The 21,967-nt window shown below is 41.2% G+C and overlaps 2 protein-coding genes across 9 annotated transcripts in view; one reads left to right on the top strand and one right to left on the bottom strand.

Annotated features, from left to right (window-relative positions):
* Positions 1-13,093, top strand: part of LOC137260901 (uncharacterized) — a 38,756-nt gene extending 25,663 nt beyond the window's left edge. Inside the window, 19 exon segments of the mRNA XM_067798440.1 lie at positions 211-390; positions 626-814; positions 1,142-1,264; positions 1,667-1,837; positions 2,179-2,364; positions 2,705-2,884; positions 3,349-3,522; positions 3,816-3,995; positions 4,293-4,466; positions 4,893-5,072; positions 5,286-5,459; positions 6,618-6,807; positions 7,610-7,812; positions 8,936-9,121; positions 10,381-10,524; positions 10,812-11,149; positions 11,480-11,585; positions 12,245-12,330; positions 13,011-13,093. Coding sequence (XP_067654541.1) covers positions 211-390; positions 626-814; positions 1,142-1,264; positions 1,667-1,837; positions 2,179-2,364; positions 2,705-2,884; positions 3,349-3,522; positions 3,816-3,995; positions 4,293-4,466; positions 4,893-5,072; positions 5,286-5,459; positions 6,618-6,807; positions 7,610-7,812; positions 8,936-9,121; positions 10,381-10,524; positions 10,812-11,149; positions 11,480-11,585; positions 12,245-12,330; positions 13,011-13,049 — 3,203 coding nt within the window. The 3' untranslated portion in view covers positions 13,050-13,093.
* A 2,857-nt stretch (positions 13,094-15,950) lies between these two features.
* Positions 15,951-21,967, bottom strand: part of LOC137260935 (SCO-spondin-like) — a 30,973-nt gene continuing 24,956 nt past the window's right edge. For 4 of the 8 annotated variants that reach the window (XM_067798496.1, XM_067798501.1, XM_067798497.1 and 1 more), the window contains 4 exons: positions 21,772-21,960; positions 21,033-21,230; positions 20,599-20,722; positions 15,951-17,389 (listed from right to left, as the gene is read on the bottom strand). In XM_067798496.1, the coding sequence (XP_067654597.1) occupies positions 17,251-17,389; positions 20,599-20,722; positions 21,033-21,230; positions 21,772-21,960 (650 nt within the window). In that variant the 3' untranslated portion in view covers positions 15,951-17,250. Of the gene's footprint in view, positions 17,390-18,983; positions 19,085-19,189; positions 19,216-20,598; positions 20,723-21,032; positions 21,231-21,771; positions 21,961-21,967 lie in introns of all 8 variants that reach the window. The other 4 variants (XM_067798500.1, XM_067798502.1, XM_067798503.1 and 1 more) reach the window with 2 other exon arrangements.

Raw genomic sequence — 21,967 nt, 5'->3', positions numbered from 1 at the left:
TTATAGATTTAAATGGTAAAATACCTTTAGCAATGCTACCTTTGTTGTTTTTGTTGTGTTAGGTGCTTTTGAGGTCGCCTTCGCCTGTTGTTCGCCTTCAGTTTATATATGCTGTCATTCGGAGCAACAGATTGAGCCTCCAAAAATCACCCTTACCACATGAGTATTGATTCTAGCTCTACCAAGGGTAACCGATCTTGGGAATTTCAGGAACCTGGGCAGCATGGACCAGCTGGACCACACCGAACTGTCCCACCTGTGGACCAGTGGGTACACAAAGACAGGTTACCAGGACCAGGGTGTGCAACAAACAACTTTCCACTGATCAGGACTGTCCAGGGTCAGGCACTGACTCCAGGTTCGATACCTGTTCAATTCCCGTATGTACAGGTACGTCTCTGGTGGACATGTACGAATGTATAATACATACCATTTCTGCTCTATTCCTGTCATAGACACATCTTTGCTTGTGTTTTTTCCTGTTATATGTGTGTGTTCCTGTGCAATCTTGCTGCATGCCACCTTTGTGTTGATGTGCTTTTGTTGTACTTGTTTTTGAGTTGTAACATGTTTTTCTTTGTGTTGTGTCCTCTTCTTGTGATGTGATGTGAATGTCGTGTTGTAGCTACTTGGAATACCTGGGGTCAGTGGAATAACCCTTGTCCATCATGTGGTCTGAGCATCTCACGGACTTTCACTCGAAGCAGAACATGTAACCAGGTGGCTGGTCAAGCATTCTGTACTGGTTCCAGTACTTCCTCGGAAGTCCGAACTTGCAGCATTCCCAATTGTATAGGTATTTATACTGTAACATGTCCTGCTTTCCATACTCGTTTCAACTACCTTGGATGAGTAGAAATGGACCTGTATAAATATATTATCAGGTATCATGTACGTGTGTACAACCACGGAATCGTGTTTCATGAATCACTGCAAACCTCCAATAAACCTCATAACGAAGATATTTACAGATTTAAATGGTAAAATATATTTAGCAATGCTACCTTTGTTGTTTTTGTTGTGTTAGGTGCTTTTGAGGTCGCCTTCGCCTGTTGTTCGCCTTCAGTTTATATATGCTGTCATTCGGAGCAACAGACTGAGCCTCCAAAAATCACCCTTACCACATGAGTATTGATTCTAGCTCTACCAAGGGTAACCGATCTTGGGAATTTCAGGAACCTGGGCAGCATGGACCAGCTGGACCACACCGAACTGTCCCACCTGTGGACCAGTGGGTACACAAAGACAGGTTACAAGGACCAGGGTGTGCAACAAACAACTTTCCACTGATCAGGACTGTCCAGGGTCAGGCACTGACTCCAGACTCGATACCTGTTCAATTCCCGTATGTACAGGTACGTCTCTGGTGGACATGTACAGATGAATACACTATGATCATGGGCCCTTGAATTCAAAGTATATAAAACGGGCTTATGAAGTTCGTGAGACCACAAATGATTCGAGATTAGCTAGCCTACTCTATTAATGCCATATGTACGTCTTATCTATTGTCTTTCCTGTCATGTGGTGCGTGTAGTATGTTCCTGTGTAATGTTGTTGAGTGATAGTTAAGTGTGGATATTCTTTTGTGGATATGACAAGTTGTAACATGTTTGTCTTTGTGTTTTATTCTCTTCTCGAGATGTGAATCAATGTTGTGTTGTAGCTACTTGGAACACCTGGGGTCCGTGGAATAGCCCTTGTCCATCATGTGGTCTGGCCATCTCACGGACTTTCATTCGAACCAGAACATGTAACCAGCTGTCCGGTCAAGCATTCTGTACTGGTTCCAGCACTTCCACAGAAGTCCGATCTTGCATCATTCCCAATTGTATAGGTATGATGATCTCGAAATATATTGTTTTTCAGATCCAGTTAAGATATTTTAAATTGATATGTGATGAACATATTCATATTTGCTACTCAGTTCCCAAGAGCGTGAGAGTGAGTTTAGTTTCAAGCCCTATTTACCAAAGTAAATAAATAAGTAATCATACAATACGCCTTGGTTATTCAAGACAGACACTGAAGCAGATTCATCAGGTTCAAGATTCAAAAATGTACCGCCACTGCATGTGGTGAAACTAAAACAAGAGTAAACCAGCTGGAGTCATATTATTCAGAAACTGGTTATACGACATACCTTGTGATAATCACGGCATGTACAATCATTTTTAGGAACCTGGACACAGTGGAACAGCTGGGTGGCCACCGGATGTCCATCATGTAACCCTACCGGCTCCACGTCCACAGGAACTTTCACTCGGACCAGAACATGTAACAAAACGAGTAGCACAGATTCAGACTGCCCTGGTCCAGCCTCAGACACCAAAACAGACACATGCAACATTGTCACATGTCGAGGTGAGTGTGTCTCTTATTTCTCACAGAACTAAATCTGTGGATGTAGCCTAGAGGTCAAAACGGTCACTTGTTCCACCGAAGTCCCATGTTCTGTAATAAGAAATATTGTTAACAGTATTCTCGTCAACATGTGGACGTAATGTGAAAGGCCATCCGGACGTGATACAGCTCCCAGGCATCAATCGCTCCTATTTACTTTCAGACATGAAAGTGCCCTAGGACATGGCTGCGATATCATTGGTGTCGAGAGTTTAGGATAAATGATTCAGATAACATTTAGCACATTTTTAAACATAGAAAATCACAGAATAACAAGCTACTGTGTAATATCGTGTTTTAGTCGGGACGTGGACGGCGTGGTCGGCATGGTCAGCCGGCAACTGCCCCACCTGTGGGAACAATGTGTCCACCGTACAGAATCGAACCCGTACCTGCTTCAAGACCGATGCAGCTGATACAGACTGTCCTGGCATTACAAGTGAAACGCAAACCGTGACCTGCCAGATTCCCCAGTGCCAAGGTAATAAAACGACCACGTCCTCGTCAGTAGCCCGGCAAGACTATCACATTCATATGACCATGTTTGGAAAGTAATCAAACTGTTCAGTACAGTCCTGAATATGTTTTCAAAACGAAAATTCGTTTTCGAATCTCTACGTCCACTGAACTAAGCTGCTTGGTATATTCTCAATGTCATTGTGTGTACGGTTGTGGTGTGTGTCCGATCGACACATTTGTTTTTGCAGCTTAAATGTTATCAATGTTGTGATTTGTGTCGATGGGATGTACTTGTGTTGTCAAATGTTTTAAAGTTGTGTTGTATCTGCCAGCGACCAACATTATGATTCGCAATCTGTATTTCACTTTATTCCATTTACCTTTGTGTTTAATGTGAAATTCATCGGCACGTTTTCACTGCAAACAGACTATAGCTGTATGCTGTATTGGTGTATGTTAGTGGTGTTGTACTGTCTTGTGTTCTAGCTACCTGGAACACCTGGGGCGCGTGGATAGATCCAGGTTGTCCACTGTGCGGTCAGGGGGTCACACGAATTGCCTCTCGAACCAGAACATGTAATCAGCTGGCGGGCCAAACATTTTGTTCGGGGAGCAGTTTTAGCACTGAAGTCAGGACGTGCATCATTCCCAACTGCATAGGTCTGATTATTCAAATGAGTAACCACATTACTTCGGTGTCTCTCATATCCCATACTTCCTTTCACTTAAAAATTTACTTTGCTCTGATTTAGGTGAGGGATTCATTTGTAAACGTCTAACTACGAATCGATGTTTCTTATTGATTGAATTATGATAAACAGTTCTGAAACGCATCCTGTTGAATAGGCTTCAGAAACAAAATAGGAAACACTTGTTTAATACTTACTTAAAACCCGCGTGATGTGAGACTTCCATGAATACATAAAGAAGAAGATAATATAAAACACTTCCAGGAACCTGGACTGCGTGGACAAGCTGGGATGGACCTCCCTGTCCCACATGTGGACCATCGGGGACAACACGATCAGTGTCCCGATCTAGGACTTGCAATAAAGCGACATCGACTGATGCCGATTGTCCTGGACTCAGCACATCGTTTAGAACCGACCAGTGTTCAATTCCTTTATGTACAGGTACAACTAAGGCTTTGCGATACCCCATTGCATCATTTGGACAGGTGCCCTGATTTTCAGTGACTAATAATCGTATTGTCTGTTTTTTTAAAAGCGTTACCCACACCCTTGAATGAATCGCCCACCCCGAGTAGAGTGCAGGGAATGTGTAACATGCAGTTCCTGTCATGCGTGTTCATGTTGCAATCCTATTGTGTTTGTGCTGTGTAACATCCAGTTCCTACCTGTACCCCGTTTGAGATTAGTCGTGTTGATGTTGTAGTCGCTACAGTGGGCTTGTGTTGTGTTGTGTTGTAGCTACTTGGAATACATGGGGAGCATGGATTGACCCGGGATGTCCTTCATGTGGGTTGAACATAGAACGAACTGCAGTAAGAACCCGAACATGTAACCAAGTTCCCGGTGCAGCGTTTTGCGTTGGTTCCAGTTTTTCATCAGAAACTAGGACTTGCACTATTTCCAACTGCCAAGGTTTGATATATATATATATATACATCTATATCTATGGTTTGCTTAATCTAGCGGCATTAGTGTCACATTGTAAACTCTTTTCAAATGCTGACTTCAGGTAGAGGTGTGGTCACAACGATTCTTACGACCGATTCCTTTCTGCTTAAAGTCGCTTGTGACTACGGTTTTTATTGCATCAGTTTGCAGGGTATAAAATATTGCATAATTTTATGCAGCATATAATATAGAAAATGTGTTTCACTTACTCACTGATTATATCCTTGCTAAATTCCCCAGTATAGGTACATATAATTGTGCCACTACGCACAGGCTAAACATATTGGCCATGTTGAGTGATACTGCACAATACCATGCTGACAGGGTCACATTGGTCACGGGCTGATTCGTCCGTAGGATGACATCTCTAACACGTGCTGGCTATTTCAGGAACCTGGGCAGCGTGGACCAGCTGGAGCACACCTAACTGTCCCACCTGTGGACCAGTAGGTACACAAAGACAGGTTACCAGGACCAGGGTGTGCAACAAACAACTTTCCACTGATCAGGACTGTCCAGGGTCAGGCACTGACTCCAGGTTCGATACCTGTTCAATTCCCGTATGTACAGGTATGTATCTCTTCGACACGAACGGGTATGTACAAATGATGGCACCAGATCAATCTACGGGTGAATTTGTTTCAAGAGTATGTCATGAACAATGTCATATTAGTGTGCTTCTAGTTGTGCTGGAGTAGTAACACCAATCTGTGAATGTGCTTTTGATGTTTATGACACATTTGTTGTGTTTGTGTTGTGTAGTCTGTAAATGTTGTGTTGTAGCTACCTGGAACACCTGGGGCGCATGGGTAGATCCAGGTTGTCCATCTTGTGGGGTGGGAATCACGCGCACAGCCTCTCGAACCAGAACATGTAACCAGCTGCCGGGTCAAGCGTTTTGCTCTGGATCCAGTCTTGACCAGCAAGTTAGAACTTGCAACATTGCCAATTGTATAGGTACTTTTCCATCGTTAGTACTTGTTTTGCAACATGCATCTGAATGTAGTCGTGATGAACGTGCGCCTGAGACAAGGTTGTATACGTTCAGTGTACATGACAAGTGCGGAAGTAATATGGTGCACAAACATTTGGTGGGGTGTCATCAATCAAAGTATGGTTGTTTGGTTGTGTAGGGTCATAATAATTTGTGGTGTATAATTATGCAGGATATGGACATTCTGCGGTGTATAAACACTTTCAGGTATATAATACCTGCAAGGTATTGATATTTTGAAATGTGTAAACGTGCAGAATATCAATGTTTTGTGGTGTATAAACTTGCAAGGTATCAACGTTTTGTGGTGTATAAACTGCCAGATATTACTATTTCGTGATATATAGAACCTGCAGGCTATGAATGTTTTGAGGTATATTAACTTGAAGGGTATTAATATTTTGTCGTGTATAAATTTGCAAGGTATTACTATTTCGTGGATTATAAACTTGCAGCGCATTAATGTTTTGTTGTCGCTTGTGCCTCGTCGGACATTATTGCCGCAGATACTGTGTGAAAGCTTGTTCTAAGAGGTCACCGGCAGCAAAGAGGGGCCAGAGTTGGTTCATGCCCGTGACCCATCCCAGATGCATAGACGGGAGTCCTTAGCAATCACCGGATTACTTGGTTCTGACAAGGTTATTTGCAAATCGACTAGTGAAGGTCCCGGGGTAGAATAGACCTTCAGCAACCCATGCTTGCCATGAAAGGTGACTATGCTTGTCGTAAGAGGCAGCTAACGGGATCGGGTGGTCAGGCTCGCTGACGTGGTTGACACATGTCATCGGTTCCCAATTGCACAGATCGATGCTCATGTTGTTGGCCACTGGGTTGTCTGGTCCAGACTCGATTATTTACAGACCGCCATATAGCTGGAATATTGCTGGGTGCGGCGTGAAACTAAAACTAAACTCACCCACTCACTTATTTGCAAATGGGCGTTGTAACTGGACATCGATGGTTGCTGCGTTAAACAAGAGAAACCAAAAACAACTAAACAAAACAAGACATATAGCAACATAAACCAAACAAACAAAACGAATAAACAGATAAACAAACAACAGTCATGCAAGCTAAAGCAACATGAAGTAAATGGACTGCATTCCCATATATTTTCACAGGAACCTGGTCTGCATGGACGGCTTGGAATCTGCCCAACTGCCCATTCTGTGGGCCGGTCAACACTGTACGACGGGTCAGCAGAACACGAGTGTGCAACAAAGCCTCTGTAACGCACTCAGACTGCGGAGGAAGCAACACTGACTACAGGAACGATGCGTGCAACATACCAACCTGTAAAGGTATAACTGTGACTCGGAACCTGTGAAGATCCGGGTCAGAATTGCTTTAGTCTCCTGGCTTGTCGTAAGACAAAATGTACGAGATCGGTTGGGCAGGCTCACTGACCTGGAATATTGATGAATGTGGCGTAAAACAACCAACCATCCAACCAATTACTGCTTTTAGGTCAAATTCACATCTTTGTACAAGTATCAAAGTCGTTAACGGAACGTTGCGAATGAAAAGAACGTAAAGACTTGGACAAGGTTTCATGTGCTCATCACCATTAAAGGCATGAACATCCAGCAATGCTTGAACATGGACTGACCACACTTTTTCTTTTTTTACAGATGTTCCAGGTAAGAGTAGATCAGGTGATCACAGAGTCAACAGATGAGTATGGACCGGTGAAAACTGTCTAACTTGAGGGTGGTCTTAGTAATTCCGTCCTGGTCTCACGTCGTAACATCATGGGATTATAGCTAAATCCTCACATTTATTACCGCATACTTAAAAATGTTTTTTGTCCAGTATTAGCAAGAATAATCATTATGATCTCTCCTCCTACAGTGTAGACTGTAGGACTTCAGTATCTATCTAAAAGTAGGGGAGATTGGATTTACAAGATTGATAAAATACAAATGATGACGCCAAGGAGGAGACGGATGGTGAAGAGAAAATTACGGGGGGAAATGTTACAATTTATTCTATTCCTCTGGAAATGTTTCATGGATGTACATTACTTTTGCTCATTGAATTGTCATTGGCTAGTCGTATGCTCTCAAAATTGAATATCCGCTACTTTTTGGAATGACTCATTTTGGTGTCATTGAACCCCAGGTTTGTGCGCCAACGTCATGAACGTAAGTGGCGTCGGCTACCGCTACCACCCCAATGACTGTGACAAGTACGTCCAGTGCTACTTCAACCCCAACGGCGAGGTTACAGCAGTGTACCGCACATGTCCATTTGGTCACTACTGGTCTCAGGCGACCCTCAGATGTGACCACTCATGGAAGGTGACCTGTCCACACGGTAAGTGCCTGTCCAGTTTGATAGTTGGATGCATTCGAGGATGAATATGTTGGCTACATAGGGATAATTTGGTGTATTTTTCACTCTTTGAAAAATACATTTAAATCTATACTCAAAGTGTAACAAGCATTATTCAAACAGAACAGATTTTTTCCCTCATTGAATCTAACCAGTTTGAAAAATACAATATGGAAGCATATGGAAGCAACAAATTCAGTTAACTGTATATATTTTTTTTAAAACTTGGATCACAACAAAGAAATCTGTATGGCCAAAACATCAATTCTGAAACGCCCAGTCTCAACCAAGTCATTCTTTAAAAGTCATTGGAGGTGAAAAGGTCTGCTTTCAGCCAGCACTACTTGTTTCCATATGATTGCTAATTGTTCCTTAAAACAGACGCGACCGCTAGAAACTGATGTCCCTTGACGTTTGCAATTCGGTTATAGCTCCTAGTTTCATCTGTGTTTCCTGGTCAGTTGCAAATTCTGTCAATATAATATTGATGAAGTACATCAGTGTCAATGGCTATCAGTCTTCTTTTCTCTCACCCTTACTCTGTATTTTGCTCACCAATGTTTGTATACCAATGTTTGGACACCAATGTCTGTATAACAATGACTGTCACTTCTCATTAAATGACATGGTTACTGTGAAATTTGCAGATAACGCCGCTCTTTCTGGTCCAATTTCTGATTCTGAACATTATTATCGTAAAGGCATCGCAAAATATTCTAGCTTTGTGTAAAGACAATTTTCTTTACACCTGAAAGTAGAATTAACAGTTCCCATATTTTAGCTCACCATTTTAAACTACTCCTATGTGGAATTATCATACTATCCAGTATTCGTCTTGTTAATACAACAAAAATGTTTTTGAATAGTCATCATTCATGCGATAACTACAAACTCAGCCTGTCTACCTATGTGGTAAATTATATGGAATCGTCACAGATCATTTTGTGCACCTTATTATTGTGTGCGTTTTGTGAATTTTCTATGTATTCATTTTGATGCCGTTTTTGATGCCAACAGAATTTCTTCGGGGACACCAAAGTTTTGTTTTATCTTGGTATTCCCGATGTTCTCAGAGTGTAAGTACCTGCTTTGGATATGTTACCAGAGAAGTGCAATGACACATGCATGACGACATACAACATGGAGGGCAGTTGTCGCGCCTATTGGTCATGTGACAAGGGCAAGGCCCAAGCTGAGTGTTGCGCTGTAGGCTCCCGATACGTAGTAGGAAAAGGCTGCTTCCCGGACCTGTATTGTCGAGATCCCTGCCCCACGCCTTGCACGCCGGCTGGTAAGTGTAACGTGATTCCGTGGGTCTTTGACGCTGGTTGCTCTTGCTCAGAAGTTGTTTGACTTTCTCATTGAGGACATCTTTGTGAACTTTAGTGCAAACATTTCGCCAAGAAGCAGGCACCGCCATGGGTACCATTTGTGCTCCCCTCCTTGAAAATTTGTTTCTTTACGCATATATATGAGAATTTCTGCCTGGGTTGGCAAAATCAAAACATGGTAACTTGGGCAAGAAGTTTAAGTTAAGGTTCCGATGCATTGATGATTTGATATCGTTCAATAACTATCAAATTGCCAGTTGCCTTCGGCTAATTTAATCATTTGAAATTGAAATTAAGGAGACTATTGAAATTAAGGTTGCCTCAACTGTTTCATATTTAAACCTATACATAAAGAATCAGAGTGACAGAAACTCTCCACAATGCTGTATGACAAAAGGTATGATTTCAACTGTCCAACCGTCAACTTAACTTTCATGTCTCATGGTGTTTCCTATTTTGGCTTCTATCATGCATTCCCGAATTATTCAGGCGAACAATTAGTTTGACGAAGCGTGTGACCCCTATTTAGGCAGGATACCATTTCGCGAAGACCTGATATCACCACTAATTCATAGTGATTTGATAAACACATGCTCCGTTATCGTATCGCATGGTGACTATCTATGGATTGCCTTGTTCTGACCCAATTATTTTATAAACAACAAAGTACACTTTCAATACAGCCGAATCAAATATGTATTCATTTTAGAGTCAGTTGTAAAATCGATTATGCATTACGAACACATTTCTAATCGATGCAGAGAGTGTTTGGTCGCTTCTGTTTCTATGCATTAACAGTGGACTAGAGTAAGAATTACCTAAATATAAGAGCGCATCCTCCGTGCTGTGTACAGGCTCACTACCAGCATCACGTGACCACTACTTACATATACGGATGACCGTACGGGCAGCTGATACCAACATTGCCATTGATAGATGGTCACCGATACCAACATTCAAAGGCAGATGATATGATATATGATATTGATACAGGTATTTCGTTCTGGGCAATTCCGAATATCCTACTTTGCCACAGGGAGGGGTAAGGGAAAATTATAACTGCTGTGTTAACAGTGGAATGGAAGAAGAGCTGTATTGTTTAAACCAGTGCTACAGTGCTTAATGTGTATTAAATCGACCAAACAATACATATGGTATGGAAGACATGAAGTCCCCTATGCGCATACAGAATTGATGAAATGACGGGAATGTGTTACAGAGACGTGCGATAAAGCCCCCGTATGGGACAACTCTCAGGACTACAAAATGAACGTTGGTTTTCTTGGATGGATGAACACCAGCTGCATCCCCGGCGCCTACTTCGACATCCTCGAGTGCGGCTGCAACGTGCGCAAGAATGACAGTAAGTCATCATCTCGTCATGTTAACATCCCCGTGGCTCAGACAGTAACGAAAATATTGAAGTTGATATCTAAAACATATACCACTTCTTTTCAATAATAGATTGATGTTAACTATATTGATAGCCTATTGTATTCATTAAGAACCACTTCTGTATGAAGTTAAGTTAATAAATTATATGTATTAGCAATATTCTGTCACATTTGCATCTGTGGCCCTTTCTGTTATCGTTCACCTAACTTTCTGCTTTACACACATTCTGTAAGTGTCTGTTATCTGGATTTGCAGCTTGCAAGCAAGAGTTTTCGCTGACAGTCAACAACCAGACAGCGATTCAAGGAGACATGGTGAAACTTGACGCAGTGAACGTTACCAGTGGCGTCGCCGTCTTTACTGGAGTGGGCAAAATGGTGGCTGACGTGAAGCTAGCCGAGGCCGGTGTCGGATGTCCAGTTGTACTCAGGTTTAGGTACAGAGAAAACGGAAGTGGCGGGAGACAGGTTCTTGCCAGCAGCAGCGACTGTCGTCATGGCAACACAATGATCATTGCCCTCCAAGACGGCACTCTGACCTTTGAACTGACGTCGTGGTACGGGACGCTACTAAGCATGCCTTTGTCTACAGCGGTACGTACTTACATCATCAGGAGAATGTATGATGACTATTTCCTGTCCTCGCAATGAGTCACACTGTGCTCTTTACAGGAAATAAACTGCACCAATGTACCAATGTAGAAGAGAGATATTTCGTTGTAGTAGTCCGAGGGCTGACATTCGTTGGTCTTTCTACCAACGCTCTATAACGTAAAGATCTCTTACAATGACGTGAGGGTTTCTGCCTGTGACGTATCTCGCGGAGAAGGGTTTCATGGTTCGTAAGACGACGTTCAGATTTGTTTTATGATTTCCACGAATATTGTAAATAGTGAAATTTACAGGATATGATTACAACTTTAGGGTCTGGCCACGTCGACATGGAAGGATGTCACCTTCATGTATAACGGCAAGGTCCTGACCGGGATCATCAGGCAGGGCAACTACAGGGTGATGGGCCAGCTGTTTGGTAAGTGGAAGTTGTAGCTCTAACACCCATTTGCTGGTGAAAGTTGTAGCTGTAACACCCACTTAGTTGGTGGAAGTGATGTAACCGTTCGGTAAATTGACTAGAAACGGATGTTTGCAAGTGGACTAGTTACAACTGTTTGGTAAGTGGAGCTGATGCAGCTGATTTTGATATCATAAGGATATTACATCTACACTAAATCCCCACAATGATTTAATTTATATATCCGCAAACGTAACAATACATATTACCCATGAGTCAAAGTAAAGTATCAACAAACGGCTCATATAATAGACAATGCACTAATTATACCCTGTAAAGGTAACAACGTTTGTGGTTTCATGGGATGAATAATATTATGTTCCAAGATATTGTTGTATGATCAATATTTGATACATTACACTGCGACAGTCATGCCCGAGGTTCATACATCATGGTAGATTTGACCTTGTGAAGTAGTAAATAAAGAAACAAATGTTGATAATCAAAATGTCACGTCAGCAGGAATTTCTTCAATTGTATATTCATCACTCTAGGGTGTTGGGACCAGACAAATGATAGCTGCATTTACATATGAGAATATCTTTAGACCCAGCGTTTGCATCCCGGGGATTTCAGTATCATTGCCATATGTGTACAATCCCCTTTGTTATCTGCAGCGCCCAAAGTGAACGTGGCAGCGTGCGGTTTGACCTTCGGCTCCGACGGTTCTGTGCTGACAGCGTTCGATGGCCAGATGGGTGAGGTAGGTTGCTCCAATGACAACACCGCTACGTTTGATATACGACTACAACATTTAAATATATGAGGTGTAGTGGAGAAATTTACCAGGAGCCACGATCAATGATAATTGCTCAATAATGGACTGCTGATCTGCGTTACACGTCATTTGCAATATACGCCGATAGTTGTAGCCATATTGACTGAAGGATTGAGTGACTTTAGTTTTACGCCGCACTCAGCAATATTCCAGCTATTTTGCGGCGGTCTGTAAATAATCGAGTCTGGACGAGACAATCCAGTACTAGTATTCAACAACATGAGCAATTGGGAACCGATGACATGTGTCAACCAAGTTAGCGAGCCTGACCACCCTATCCCGTTAGTCGCCTCTTACGACAAGCACAATCGCCTTTTGTGGCAAGCATGGGTTCCTGAAGGTCTATTCTCCCCCGGGACCTTCACGGGTCATTGACTGAAGGAACTGACATGTATACAGAATTAATCAACACTCGTAAAATCATTAACAATGTTGTGATTTATGATGTGTATTTGACACAAGTTATATTTTACCTTTTACCAAATGGAATGGCTCGAATTCTTGGGACTGACGTATCTCTAACGTATCTAAAAACAGCTTTGTGACATTTAGACAAAGGGAATTTAGTTTAATGTATCGTACTGAAGACATACCCTCGTTTTCAGATAAACTTGTACAAGTGTGACCCAGGCGACCTGTATTGAGGGGACCACTGACTTTGTCCACTCTACACAATCTGAGAAGACGTGTACACTTCCTTCGTGCCATGAATATCTGTAGTCAGCAACTGCCGTTTGACGTCAATATTCTAGTGTCAATATTCTAGTGTGATCTCTGCCATATGGTAAACTGCGTGTGATATTTCACTGTCTTCTTGCAAGCATGTAGATTCCTGAATATTCCGGTCAGGCAAGCGTTTTACTCTTCTGTGTTCTAGAAGCAACCGTTTTCGTGTATGCAATATTAATATATAGTCGGTGCATTACTGTGTTCCTTCGCCTTTAAAACATAAGTTCAGTCGACAGTGTTTTTAAGATTTGATATTGTATATTAATCTTGGCTAGCTCCTTGCCAGAAGTATATTTTAGCTATTTTACCAGTAGATTATTTCCATGACAACAAGAGTATTTCTCTCCTCTGAAAATAATCCTTTCCCGATACAGGTCACACAAGAAACAAAAGTTACATTGTTAAACTGTATGTTATACAATGCGGTTATGAATTCATGTTAAATTATTGTCAGTTTGTTATATATGAATATTGATATATATATATATATATATATATATACATATTTTCACCTCACTTACATTGCCACTCCCAGTAACATTTGTCAGAGAGTATACAGAATCTAAACCACTAATGATCTCATCGTTGTCAGCAACTGTACAAAAATATTGCCTTAGTTGAGATTTTGTTTCTTTTATTATTTTTTTCAGAAAAGAAACGTAAAAGATATTATAATTTGTTTTTTGATATTGATATGGTATAAATTTCAAACTTTGGACATAAATGATTAATAATAAATATTTCCGCACTGTTTTCTGTGTTGTGTTTGAATTTTTGCATGTACTGTTACACATGAAAACAGAAGCGACAAATGCAGTCGACTGTACAACTGACTATAGCACGAGTAGAACTTTGTTTGAGCAGTATCACAGCTGCATGATGTTTGTAAACAAATGTCTGAACCATGCTGCAAATTATCTTTCACTGATTTAATGAAATGATTTCACTGGATCTAAATCACTTAATGATATTTGACCGATCTCGCCAAGAGGAACCTTCGACAGATAACCAAACACTAGACTGATGTTCCTGTCAGTTGAGTCCTCGAGTTTTATAATAAGCTCATTAGTTTTGACCAGTTTGACCAATTAGATGCCAAAGACATGTTTTAGGTGAGAAAAGAACTAATCACTCCCCTCACCCCGCCCTTCCTTAGTGTCAAATCACTGGTAGATCACTGGGGGTCAAGGCTAACGTGCTCTCATCTGTATGCGTCGCTACAGAGTCAGTCTGTTTTCGCGAGCATCTCGCTGTCATCACTGATTTCCACCATCTTCTTATATTCCTCTTCACTGCATTTTCCCTTCGTTATTGCGCAGGGGTTTTGTGGAATCTGTTTGAACAGGATCCGTAAAGCACAGGGTCTGATTTCACAAAGCGCCAAGATGTCACTAAGGTAACCTTAGTGCAGTGTTAAATACGGGAGTTAAAGTTAACAGACGAAACTGTTTGGACAGACAGACAAACTGACATCACGCTTTGAGATCACGCTTTCCTTGCAATTGGTTGGGTTCGAATCCCGGATGGGACTCAGTCTAATAAAGGTTCTAGAATCTGTACCTCTACCAAACATATGTAGTCAGGAATATAAATGTCACATTTGACGACTTTCTAACAGGGTGGATGGATGGGTGGTGTTCAAGACATTTGTCAACCTTACATGACCATGACATTACAAACACATTAAACCGCGATGGGAATTCATTTGGAAATTAATCTCATTAAAGGTGCCACAGATAATAATCATTAAGAAACAGCAGGTTGCCGGGTACACCGAACGATTCCGACTACAATTACACGAATATATTTGATAAACTATATGTGGTGTACGATTAGTGTATTTATTAACTTCAATTTCATACCATACACATTCAGTCATCATGTGTATTCAACACAAAAATAAGCTTGAAATTTCCGAGCCTATCCTAAAGACATTACAACACATATGAGTGTAGTAACTCGAAAACGTTTCCTCTGTAAAGTTTTGATGTTTTAATGAAGTTCACCCAGGTGTATTCACAATGAAGCTTCATAATTAAGGTATTTCCCCATTTGCAAAAATAACTTTGAAATTTAATTTTTAAATAGTACTACAAATTTGAAAGTGTGCATATTGAGCACATTAAAGTTTTCTTATAACCCTGTCTGCACTTTACACCTTAGGAATGACATAGGCGGTAAGTAACACTTCCAAGTATCATCGATAAATATATGACAAGATTTGGTGAATGCGTTGCAAGTATTTGATCAGTAATAGGTCATTTCAGTGTACACACATGCCGAAATGCCTGAAGGCTTGTTGTTTGTGGTTACTATGTTATGCGAACCCTGAATGTCCAAGAAAGCCGATGCAAGTGTACAGCTTTTGGCGAGTCTAGGGTTGAAAACGATGAAAGGCTCCGACCTCCTCTTCACTTACATTGTATGATCATTTTTATGAACGGTTCTTTTGTGTAAAATATGTTCATTTCAGAGACTAGATTTTAGTCCATCTGTAGTTAAACTCAACAATATTCAGCAGTAGTTTTAGGCCTGGACTTGACAACAGCATGACGTGCACTACAAAGTGAGCACCAGTGTATGAAATTAGGATATGATGACATTCAGCAAAGTCAGACGTACAAGACAACAGGGTCAGGTTTGTCGCGTCTGACGAGAGGAAAGCTTCACGGAGGCCAGATCGTAATATTATGGAAGCATGACAAACCACTAAGCTTCAACGTGAGATTGTAGTTAGGTATGGTATTACCCCAACCACTCATTCTGTTCTAGTGTAGGTGACCAGCCTGTTAGCTACGTATGAACAAAACAACACATTCCGAATTATAGATTTATAAATATGACAGCACAATGTATTTTACACATACATTAACAAGCAATACCATTCATCATTCATATGTACACGCTGCTGTAATAAAAATATACTGCATATTGTTCAATCATGAGGACCAAGCCTTTGAAAATATACTGCATATTGTTCAATCATGAGGACCAAGCCTTTGAAAATATACTGCATATTGTTCAATCATGAGGACCAAGCCTTTGAAATTAATGTCTGCGTATATCCACAAGCGATGCTGACCCAGCTAGGATGCTCAGGTCAAACATAGATATGATGTAGAGGGAGGGTAACACGTCTCCAACGGCGACATATGTACATCGTTATATACATGACAGGCAACAACAAATAGAAACTATCAGCGATAATAATTTTATCTTGAAATAAGTCAGAATTGAAGCACCGAGTCTCTCCATTGTTGGACATGTTCCATTTGTTAGAACTATCACATGCTTTTGGAGAGCAGAATCACATATTGTATTACGTAAAGTTTGTCAGAGGCACAACTAATATCACATGCTCAATTTGTTATATCATCATCCTGGTCTGTGCTTCCATTTCTCAGATCAGGTGTGTCCAGTTGTTAGAGCGTGTGCTGTAGCGTGTGTTATAGCGTGTGTTCCGTTGGCCAAAGGAAAAAATTGTATTACGTGCATTCATTCGCCAGAGGAACATTTTGAAGCAAGTGTTTCCATTTATCAGAGGAACATCTTGTTGTATCGTGTGTTGTAGAGGAACATCTTGTATTACGTATTCATGTTTTTCAGGTGTGCACGTGTATTATGTATGGATTTGCTATCGATTAATGAACGTCACACATCTGACCTGGATGTATCTTAAGTGACATCAGACATCTGTGACATGTTTCCGAGTGATGAAATGTGACATCCGCATGGTTGGCTATGGTAACAGTGACATGACAATGAGCACAATAGAATACTGGAATATTGATAAATGAATCATAACCACTTCTTGTAGTTGTAGCATACAGTTACCCTTAATGTCCTATTCTGACAGAACATAATATCGTAGTTCACAGTGACCTTACCAGTTTGTCTCTGTTATTTACGCAAGTTCGTTTGAAAATAAGAAGGTAAGACAGCTATCGCCCTTGGACACATGCTGTGAACAGCTTGCATTAGACAGTCCTTGTAGGTGTGTTACCGAGGTTCCTGTGATGTGGAGAGCACCGGGTAACATGTTCCTATCACTGTTATAGCAAGTGGTTTCAATTCGTTGTCAGTTCTCTGTACAAAGGAACCCCTCCTGTTGACAACTCACGCCCTGTTCGCCAAGTCTGCTCCATTGAAAGACGGGTCCATATACTTCCCTCGTGTTACATAGTCCCCATTGGGCCGGGAGATACTTTCAAGGTCAAATGAATTCATTTTATCCTGGTATTGATGGGCTTTTGCGCTGAAATCAGAATAACACCATTGAAACCATATGTCACGATGCACAAACCTTGCCACAATGACAGATAACATGTGATGATTTGAATAGGACATACATAATCCAGACAGATGGATAACTATACGGGATAGGATGCTATTAAGAATGCATTGTGTTGACTTACTACAAGCTCAACTACATGTAGAATGCTGATACTTTTGATGGATATACAATTTCTATATACTGTGAAAAGTATCTCTTTCGACAGAGATTCACTAATTACCCGACAACGACATTAGAATCTATGTGGGAACGTCGCCTTTCACAGAATAAAGAAATTGTATATCCATCAAAAGTATCAATATTCTTCATCACCCCAACTTCTACAATGCCCACCAGGGAAATCAGCTTCACGCATAAAATGATATATGCAACATTTATCCATGTATTCATGAGAAAAGGCAGATAATGCACACACTTCCCCCGACATACTACTAATCACTGGTGAACATAAAGATACCCCTATTCACTGGTGAACATAAAGATACCCCTAATCACTGGTGAACATAAAGATAACCCTAATCACTAAGCGCCTCTAATATTACCGCAACACTTACATAAACCCATCTCCGTCCATCACCAAAACATACATGCGTACATGCGCAGAATTATTGTTAGCTGGTTTAAGTGATAATTGGAGTTAGTATGCGACATTAAGCATTCGTATACACGTCAGTGGTATTGATATTCTGTGTACCATCTGTAGTGTTTGTAAGTGGTCGAAAAGATATATGACTTTATTTATTAACCAGTGGTATCATGTTGAAATCACAAGGTCAGCATAGTTATAAAACCGAATATGGCAACTGACCAACATTTATCAATCTTCATTATGTGAGGGGAAAAGAAACAGTGTCGTAATGAAGACTGTACCATACAGTACAAGATCTTCGCTAAGCAATATTCCTGTGATGGGGACGGGACGCTCTGATGTGATACGGCTCTGCCATGCCAGACTGTTAAAAATTGTCAAATAGTAATAATGATAACTAGATTAGTAGTACAACGATAAAACGGCTTTATAAGGGTTTGGTGTAGTGGTAGCTGATCTCCAGGCGAATCCCGTAACATCACATATGAACAACCACAAGGCACCTAATACGGATATGACATCTCGGAACAGGCGGGCTTCTTAAATGATGCAAAATATAATAATTGAATTAGGGATATGGTTCAAAGCGAAATGGGTGTCTGAAAGACAATGATCCAGAGAGAAGAAAAAAAATGCTTTGAGAAAAGGTATGATGAATACATGAGAAGTCATACACTGAGTCATCGTCTTCACGGACAGCCTGACCAATCTTAACGACATGCAATAAAAATCAGATATTCCCATTTTGTAAAATTCTGAAGTATCTGGCAACGGTCTGTTTCAGGATAGTCAAAATAGATATCGTAAGAAGGATCCTAAGATGTATTCCATTCCTCTTTTCCAAAAGAGTCAGTGTTACATAAGTAAAGATAATTACAACCGTTGTCGAGAGCAATGACCTAACGGAAGTCGCCTGAAGGGGTTGTGTTGATATATATAGCTCCCAGTAGCCGGGCTATAGAATACCTTCTCTGGATTAATCACTGAACTAAAACCCGTCTTTGTCCATATGATATATTTTCAGAAGTTCATGATTATCTTTTATTTTCACTTTTGACGTGGTGGTTCTGAAATCAGACAAAGTTTGTCGAGCAACTGAAACGCCAATGCATGTTTATATGTCAGGTTACACAAGCCATGTATATAGTTACTAAATCAGAAAACAGACATACAGCTGCCATGTTTCTCGGGCAATGGACTGAAACAGACAAGGAAACGAAAGAAAGATGCTTGAAATATACATTTCTAGAATTTGTTGAAAGGTGAAAGGTCTCACTGATGGGACTGGGGTGGGTGGTCTGGTCTAGAGTGTTAAGAGCTGATTACTTTTGACCACACCGTGGAACCTTCAAACTACCAATGCTGACACCAATAAATGAATATCTATGACGCACCTATTCCACACCCTAAGGCATGCTCAAAGTGATAAAAAATATTTCACTCCTGGACTTATTCCGTGCATGCTGTCATTTCTAGCTGTCAGCCCCGCTTCTGGCTGATCTTGAGCAGTGAAAGTTGTAATGAGAAAAGCGATAGCTTTTCACAATCCTGACTTATTCTTGAATTTGATTGTTATGTTGTTTTTCAGCCATATGTTTCTTTCTCAAACTACCAGAGTTCAGTGACTCACCATGGGTCGATGAATTTGCTAACACATGTCATCGGTTCCCAATTGTGTTGGTTCATGCTCATGATGTTAATCACTGGGTTGTCCCGTCTAGACTCGATTATTTATAGACCGTCGTCAAATAAGTGGAATGTTGCTGAGTGCTGATTGCGGTGTAAAACTAAACTCACTCACTCACTCACTCACTGACTGACTCACTCACTCACTCACCACTTCGGTAGCAGCAAGCTAGATGTAGTCGAGGCATCAAATGAAACCGTTTCGGTCAATTCAACGTATAACCCGTTGTTTTGAGTACCATATACCAGAACAGGATAATTATGCAAGCAAGGAGTCAAAAGTGCCCCAAAGCTTATAGTTTCTCCCATAGTCCAGGTCTCTAGGCGACATCCACCTAGCCTCAAGCCTACCTTTCAATCTACCAACATCCCAGCCCAATCGTATCCTACCAGATACTTCTCTGCTCAGGAGCAACAGACTAACCTGAATTTCCACTTGAGCTTAGACAAAATTGTCAAACGTTTGACAAAACAAACTAGCTTAACTAAAACTGTGGTAACATTTGATAACACATTAGTTTTGCCGAACAGTCTCACTTTTGATAATACATTAGCTAAACTAAACACAGTCTCACTTTTGATAACATTTGAAATGCAAGATTTGTGGATGTCAACTTCTTTTATTGTGAATAACACGACGTGTCGGAGTGTATACTAGCTCCTTCATCAGGTATAAGACAGATCGTGTCCTGATGAAGGATAATATCATGTTATTCACAATAGAGAAGTTGGCATCCATAACTGTTTCTACACGCCCTTCAAAGATTTGTCTAGCATTTGACAAAACATTAGTGTAGCTAAAAATGACTAACATTTAACAACACAAGTTAGCCTAGCTAACAATGCAAGAGACAAAGACAGACGAGACAAGGAAGTTGTTGATTCTCCTACTTACTCTTTTCTACAGTTCCACAAACAACAGGCGACGATGATGATGATGAGGAAGACGCCGATGGCGATGATTGCGGCGATCAGCCCAATGTACAAACCACCTCTTTCCAGTGTGAAAGAACTAGCTCCTGCTCAACACAGAATTTGTTGCGTGTCACAACACTCATACCGGTCATTTGTCATTTGTCAACAAAACGGTATGCCACTTGTTAAAACGGTATGCCACTAGTCAAAACGGTATGCCACTTGACAAAACGGTATGCCACTTGACAAAACGGTATGTCACTGGTCAAAACATGTCAAACCAAACATGTCACTTGTCAAAAACAACTTAATGCAAAGTGTTACACTAACACTATGCTTGTGACTATCATAAAAGAACACTGACATCTGAGGTGTGTCCACATCGACATTGCCTTCGGACGAACAGCCACTCACCTGTCGACGGACAGTCCGGAAGTCCGCAACTGACCACCTTAGATTCATACGGGTGAACCGTACAAGGGCGCCCTCCATGCTTCGGCTCTGGGTTTGAGCAGTTTCGGTGTCTGTCCACAGTTCTCGTGGCTCTCTTACCGCAAGTCTCCGTGCAGGATTGGTTGACCCAGGCACCCCACTCTGTCATGCCACCGTGAACTGTAAATAGTTGTCAATATCGTTTACAATGTACATATGTTATCTTCAGGATTATACTTTCTCAGTAAGTGGCATCTCAGTGGCATCTCAGTGGCATCTCAGTGACATCTCAGTGGCATCTCAGTGGCATCTCAGTGACATCTCAGTGGCATCTCAGTGACATCTCAGTGACACTGTGGAAACTTAACTTCCGGTCATTCGGTACCACTTGTCAGAATCCCGGATGGGACTCAATCCACAAAGTACTAGAGTCTCTCATGTACTTTTGACAACTTTCTAGAGGCAACATTCAATCTACTCTGACTGGGTAAGGCATTTACCTGCTTTTACATGTTAGTATAAAAGTCTATTTTCTTACTGTACATTTCACAGTACCTGTCTAGCATCACACCTATACAGTTCACAGTGCCTGTCTAGCATCACACCTATACATTTCACAGTACCTGTCTAGCATCACACCTATACCTTCACAGTACCTGTCTAGCATCACACCTATACCTTCACTGTACCTGAACTACATACTAATTTAAGGTTAACTTACTTGCGCATTCGGCCATTATACACGATGTCGTCCTCGTCTCGGAAGACGGTGGAGCACATTCCCGACCTCCGTTCTGTGGTCTAGGATTAGTGCACGACCGAGTTCTCGTGTCTGTCTGTGTTCCCTCATCACATGACCCCGTGCACGAGCCTACAACCCAGCCGCTCCACTGGGTGTAGCCCCCGTTCACTGAAAC

Source organism: Haliotis asinina, chromosome 14 (genome assembly GCF_037392515.1).
Source record: "Haliotis asinina isolate JCU_RB_2024 chromosome 14, JCU_Hal_asi_v2, whole genome shotgun sequence".
In the NCBI taxonomy this organism is placed as follows: Eukaryota; Metazoa; Mollusca; class Gastropoda; order Lepetellida; family Haliotidae; genus Haliotis; species Haliotis asinina.
This window is presented reverse-complemented; position numbering and strand designations above follow the sequence as displayed.